At 39.3% G+C, this 6,652-nt stretch overlaps 1 protein-coding gene across 1 annotated transcript in view; it reads right to left on the reverse strand.

The window, feature by feature from the left end:
• Window positions 1-5,344, reverse strand: part of LOC145443049 (dynein axonemal heavy chain 8-like) — a 55,126-nt gene extending 49,782 nt beyond the window's left edge. Inside the window, exons 1-12 of the mRNA XM_080321033.1 lie at window positions 5,198-5,344; window positions 4,253-4,387; window positions 4,071-4,158; window positions 3,244-3,383; window positions 2,851-3,046; window positions 2,520-2,683; window positions 2,247-2,423; window positions 2,071-2,184; window positions 1,472-1,579; window positions 1,310-1,411; window positions 889-1,032; window positions 118-257 (exon numbers count right to left, since the gene is read on the reverse strand). Of these exons, the coding sequence (XP_080177159.1) occupies window positions 118-257; window positions 889-1,032; window positions 1,310-1,411; window positions 1,472-1,579; window positions 2,071-2,184; window positions 2,247-2,423; window positions 2,520-2,683; window positions 2,851-3,046; window positions 3,244-3,383; window positions 4,071-4,158; window positions 4,253-4,387; window positions 5,198-5,344 (1,655 nt within the window). The remainder of the gene's footprint in view (window positions 1-117; window positions 258-888; window positions 1,033-1,309; window positions 1,412-1,471; window positions 1,580-2,070; window positions 2,185-2,246; window positions 2,424-2,519; window positions 2,684-2,850; window positions 3,047-3,243; window positions 3,384-4,070; window positions 4,159-4,252; window positions 4,388-5,197) is intronic.
• Between the last annotated feature and the right edge of the window lie 1,308 nt (window positions 5,345-6,652).

Consider the following 6,652-nt stretch of genomic DNA (forward strand, 5'->3'; position numbering starts at 1 on the left):
ATTTAGCCAAATTTGCTATACATTGTTTTTTAGACGGTTAACAATTTCATCGGGTTACCATTAAAATTTGACACAAAAACATTTTTTTACTAAATTACCTTTTTAAGAGGTACATACCTGTGATCTAATATATCGTACGGTTTCTTTTTAGTATTAGTGACGATAGAATTGAACTTATGGTTCAATACTTCAATTCCTTCAATTTTCGATTCCCCAAGTTTTGAGAACGCTTTGATAGTGTCCAGCAATTCCGTTATCTGAAGAAGAAAAAATGATTCAACGATGCACTTGTCAGAAGGTAGAGCTGATATATTTCGTATGGTGTTCAGCAGGGTTGTAAACAAGTCAGGAGGACCCTTATTATATCCAAGGACTTTATTGCTTCTGACTTGAGTCGGGTCGAGTCGTATTCAGATCACCACCGAGTCAAGTCCGAGGTATAGTGTTGAGACTCGAGTCCGAGTTCAAGTCATTGCGATCATTGTTCAGTTTCAAGTTCAGGTCTTGTTCAACCCATTTTTCTACAAGTCTGCTTGGGCGATATCGAATGAGAGAGAGAGAGAGAGAGAGGGAGTCTTCATTTATTTATGCATTTAAAATATACAAATATTTCTCACTCTTATTAGTTATTGCTTTATTTTTGAAGTACCAGAACTGATAGACGAAATAACAATAATGTGGTAACTTCACTATTCTTTGAAGCTACACTGTCCGTGTTTCGAGTCATGTGTCAATGACTCGACTACAAGTCGAGTCAATACACAAATTGACTCAAGTCGAGTCGAATGATTTTTCCTACGCACGAAAACCACTCGAGTCAAGTCACCAAAAAAAGTTGGACTCGGGTCGAGTCATTTCAAGTTTGTTCTACATCCGTCTCTATCAAACCTTGTTTAATCTTTTGCAGAAGGTGTCAAATTTGCCAAAGATATACATCTCCGAAAAGTCGACGTTCTCGTCAGGTGTCTTCTGAAGTTTCTCCTTCATTTTCTGAAACTGCTTCATATATTCCTTGTAGAGTCGAATACAATCCTGTGAAAAGCGACGCTCAACTCGGTGCAATAGGATTGTTCAAAATTAATTTTTTTCTTCAAATTTCACAGGTTTTTCAATAAAATTCTCAGGTTGACTAAAAAACTCTGCGAACAAAATTTGGCTCAATTCCAATCTCTAGAGAAGCTAAGCTACTGAAGTATTTTATCAAAAGAAAATATTTTCAACCAGTCTAACAATTTTATCGAATAGCCAGACGAATTTGAGGAAAAAAAGGTTATTTTTAACAACTGTGCAAGACGAGAATGCAACCCACCGCAATCTTCTGCTTAACCACAACCACATCCTGATCCCAAATCCTGAGCAGACCGCTCTCCGTGATGTAGCTTCTACAAGCCGCCACCATCTGGTTGGTAACCTGCCACAGAGAAAACGTTGGAATCTTCTTCCACAGGACAAATAATTGAAAGAAACAAACTTTGATGAATAGCGATGTCATTCTTTGCGACGTGTTGTAGTATCTCGATATGTTGTGGATCATGCTGATGATGTTAATCAAAGACGGGATCACTTCGATCATATTCACCTAAATGAAAATGATATCACCCATATACAATCTTCACTGCAGTTTGCTTGGCAGCAGTTTCTTTCATAGCACTTCAGGCAACCGTGATATATATACTGAAGACACCAACAGAACATATACAATCACTCGGCTGAGTGCTTAAAATTTCTTGGAAAATGTTCTATTGAATCATAATCAGATGTCAGTAATGTACAAAAAACGATCTACAGAAAACCAACTGGTAACAGACTTGTTTAAACTACTGGATTTTAAGAACTACCAACTACAACTAGAACTAATGACATTCAAAGAACACAACAAACTAGACTCAATCCCGAAACAACTGATACAAATTACTGAATTGCAATTAGTTGAAAAATACTGGATATAGAATGGGCATTTTAAAAGAATGGGGTTAGAAATGGGAGGGGTTTCGACCCTTAATATCCACCCCTGGCTATGACACCAGTCACATAACAGAACACCGGACAGCGACTTCAAAACAGACTTACGGGATCAGAATTGTACAACGGCGTACAAGCCTTCTCCAGAGAATACAAATACTTGACATTGTCTTTCGCTTCGTTGGCGTGGTCTGTGATTTGAGAATCAAAGTCGCGCCACATCTGAAAGACACGTTTAAAAATTTTAGACATTGGGAACATTAGTGCTGAACTGTGAAAATCACCTTCAAAACCTTCGACTTGGAAGCATGCAGAATACTAATGGCTGCTTTGCATTGTTTCCCTTTGATATGCTCCAGTAGCGAGTTGAACTTTACCATCAAAAATCGCCAATGTTCGAGTTCAGCCAGTGGTCCCGTGTCGTCAGCCTCCTTACGCATTTGTTCACTCTCCGCTAGAAACTGAAATTGATATCACAAAGATACTGTTTTTCAGCAATAGGTAAGCTCAGCTGTAGACTAAACATGTTAAACATGAGGTGAAAGCGACCCTCGAACCTGCTCAATCTGCTTGCACCATCCAGACACAAGTTCCTCTAAAGCGGCAACCACATCTGGATCATTAGCCGCTGCACGGTAATCTTGTGGATTAGAATATTGAGACAAATCCAGAGTGGTACAGTCACTCAATCGTACCGCCCCGTTGATGTTCGTCTGAGCACCTAAATAGTTGTTGCAATGATCTGATTTTTGTATGGACAACCGTGCTATTCTCTTTCTGCAGCTACTACTCATTCTTAGATATGTATGTATAACAAATTAACGTGAACATCAGATCTTTGTTTATGACTAGCCCTCAATATAACCAAATACTTCACAGGACACTCACTATCAAGATAATTCACAAACGCTTCTAAATCGTGTAAGAACGTTTCTTTTGTCTTCTTTCCTTGAGGGGTGTCGCACAAGGTCCCCCAATTCGACATGGCTTTAATGCACGGCAAATATACAAGACCCATTAATTCACGGATAGCCGGTAACAAGCCCCCATTTCCCTCCACATCCAAAACACCAAATTCTGTTTCCTGAAAGAACAAGAAATATTGCGCTAATTAGCCACCGCTATGGAAAGAATATACCTAGTAGCGTCTCAGGTGTTTAGAGAGAGTTTAATGTGTGTAATTTGCTCCATATAGTTTATAGATTGCATGATATATCCTACATTATTATGCTGAAGATAATTATCATATTGAAAGCAAATTTGGATTCGTGAATTCCGTACCTCATTGCAATTTCTTATGTTGAGTTCCACATCTTTGGGTTTGATAAAGTATAGACCCTGTCCGGTGATGGCTTCTTTTGTTCCATCGGTGACGAAGATCTTTTGAATCTTATCTGCTTTCTGCATGCTCCTACCAGATTCTGCAATTGCAATTCATCAAGAAGAAAATTAGTAATTGGATTTTTCAGACAACGTTGCTCTGCACTGGATGACTGACAAAGCGTGTTGAACATATCTCATTATTGACCGAAGAACTGATGAGGATACTGCACTATTTGATTGTAGATGTGTTTTTGATGAAATTTTATAGTTTAGACTCGAGTGAAGTCATGTCATCATCAACCCACCACCGAGTCAAGTTCAAGTCCAAGTCAGGAAGAAAAGGATCCAAATCATAGTGTTCACTGATGATTATTATCGAGTTCAAGTCGGGTCCGACTTTATTTCTTAAAACTCTTGGGTGATATCGAAGGCCTCAGATTCATAATACATATATATAGGCCTACACTTATTTTTCTTACTCTGAAGATATTTATTCAAACAGATAAAAGCCAATTTCATGGCCTATTTATCAAGTACCAGTCCTAATTACACGAGAGATAAATCAAGTCATATGAGTTGATCGAGTCAGATGCAATTACTCAAGTACAAGTCGAGTCACATAAAAATTGCGACTCGAGTCATTACAATCCTTCATAAGCAAATATCGAGACGACTAAGTACGGTTTATCATTCAACCTCGGAGGTGGAAGTAGATCCTAAGGGTGGGGCATTTGAAGTATCCTTTACCAAATGTTGCTGCACTTGTACACTGTACAATAACCAACCCATTTTTGGAGATTCTCCTTCTTGGAAATAAAACAGAAGAGATTTTCTTCCATCTTTTTGTATAAAGTCATTCATGAATTCAAGTTGCTGTAAAATTAAAGTCAATCACATTGCTGAAATGATACTGGAAGAGTTTCAAGTCGTTAAAAAAGCTAGATAGTCAGATAACGGGCAAACCAACCTCAGGAGAGTCAAGAATGAAGTCTTCTGCTGTTTGATTATCCATTTCGACATGGTCGGCAACATAATGAATGAAGTATTTGTGAGTGGCCGTAACCTGAGCTTTCCGGTTTTCACGGTTTGTCTTGAATCTTGCCTGATAAGAGAGAATTCAGCTGGTGAAAATATATACCAAAAGTAAACGTATTGTAACTTGAATGTAGCATAACTTTCAAAATCATATTTTTGCAAAATTTCTGTCTGTGCTGCCGGTTCTGGCATTTTGTGCTGATACCTACCGCCTGGTCCCCTGAGATATCAAATGGTTAATCACTGCCATCGAGAACATCTAAGATAGTGTTCCCCAGACTTTATATACACAACGAACCAGTAGACCGCAAACCAGATATCGAACGCCCCCTAACCCCCTCCTACTTCCAACAAAAAATTTTCGGTTCATTCCCGCGTAGACTTTTTGCGTTGATCTAACTCATTGGCAGCCCGATCCACATTATGTAGCCTACGCTATGCCAGAGTCACAATTTCATACAAATTCCAGGACAGACAAAATCAATCAAAACAATCATACAAGGCTATTGCTCTTCCCTATTATCGTACTTTTGTTTAGTGAGGTATATGTGCTCAAAAAAACTTTATCGTCCTTGTTTTACATGCGTTTGAGTGAGTGTTCCTGTTCATAATTTGCACGTTCAGTAAGTGCCACTAAATTATTCGTATGTCCACTGTTTGGTTAGTGGTTAGAAAACTCAACATTGCATGACAATGCGTTAGTGACGATTTTCGATTGAATTCTACGGTATAATTTTGTATGTAAAAGCTTTCTATAACTCGGTCATCAAGCCTATAACATGTTAAAACGGTAAAACCACGCAGAAAAGAAGAAAGGTCGGTTGCAATGATATAAACCGGACAGAGAAGCTTACAACCATACAGTTAGGCATAAAACCTGTTTCTCCTTTAGAGTCTCCACATTGCTGTAAACGCTTCCAGTTGTGCTTGTTCGCCTTCCCGGCCCAACGCCGCCTTTAACGTCTCTAAGGCGCTTCGCGATTGCTTGGGCTTTATCGGAAACGGAACCCCCACCTTCCGCCATAACAAGCGGGATTTGTTAAAAATATATCTTCAACAAATTCACCGATAACAAGCTTCAAGTTCAAACTGAATTCCAAAGTTTGTTTTGAATATCGAATGACATATTACTATCGTAGATGTTGCTCCGCGTAAGCAAATTAGTACCGGTAGATGACTTCATAAATTTAGTGCGAATCCAAAATTGAAAGCAGCATACGCATTGATATAATAAGATTGTCAAATGTCGATATATGAATGCTCTTTCCTGGGATTACCATGTATAATTCACGTCAATTGATTATCAGACTGATACGTTATGACAATGGCGGATGAATATCTCGAAACGATGCACATCTGATAACGCAACACTAGCATTATTACGTCATATCGACTCTGACAATGGCGCTGTGATTCGAATGAGCAATAACATGCTTGGTTACAAAGTTTTAGAAATTTGTCTATTTTGAATTTGAAGCCCCACATTTTGCATTTGAGTTTCGGAAAAAATCTAGGTCTGTGAGTGTATGGCGTTATGCGTTGTGTGAGCGAAAACAACATAGATTATAGAACATTCAATTCAATTTATTGCTGAAATTTTCATCTTTTCAATACACCACAAGGCTGCAAACATTCGCCGATTACACCGTTAAGGGTGGTCAACCTGATCCTTCGCTGCCTGGTCGCGGATCAGAACGTACAATAGAAGTTGAAAAAGTTTGAAGTGAGACTGCGGCAACGGAGGCGACTCACTGCCGGGACTGGTGAACCTCGTTAATGATGACAGCGTGTGTGCTTTCTTACTGACCGCCTTTTATTTTCTTATTACGGCGTCTTCAGAATAACGAAGAAAAAACATACAGAAAAAGATCCGCGACGATAAGCGAAGGAAGAGAATGAAAAGGAACGACGAAGCGTCAAAAGAAATGCAACTGACAGATTAAGACGCAACTATCGAATGTTGCACTGGGCATAATGTTAGATGTCAGATTGATAGACTATACACGTGGTCGATTCGGCACCCTCCTATCTATTCATTAGCTTGTATTGTACATTCGGTTTACTAGCACTTTTTATCAGTTCAATACAATACAATGCGATACAATGAAAAGATAGGAATTAGTAGTCACGTTCATCTTGAGCGCATGAAAATAGTGGCCCCAGGTGGGTGTCTGCTGCAAAATACCGAGCGAGATAGTGTAATGGTTATGCGTCCGGCTTCTCGAGCGGTAGGTCGTGGGTTCAATCCCCGGCCGGGTCATACCAAAGACTCGAAAATTGCTATCCGCAGCTATCCTGCTAGGCGCTCAGCAATCACGGATAGCATGGAGGA

Source organism: Botryllus schlosseri, chromosome 7 (assembly GCF_051294905.1).
Source record: "Botryllus schlosseri isolate E-star chromosome 7, Bs_hap1, whole genome shotgun sequence".
Lineage (NCBI taxonomy): Eukaryota > Metazoa > Chordata > Ascidiacea > Stolidobranchia > Styelidae > Botryllus > Botryllus schlosseri.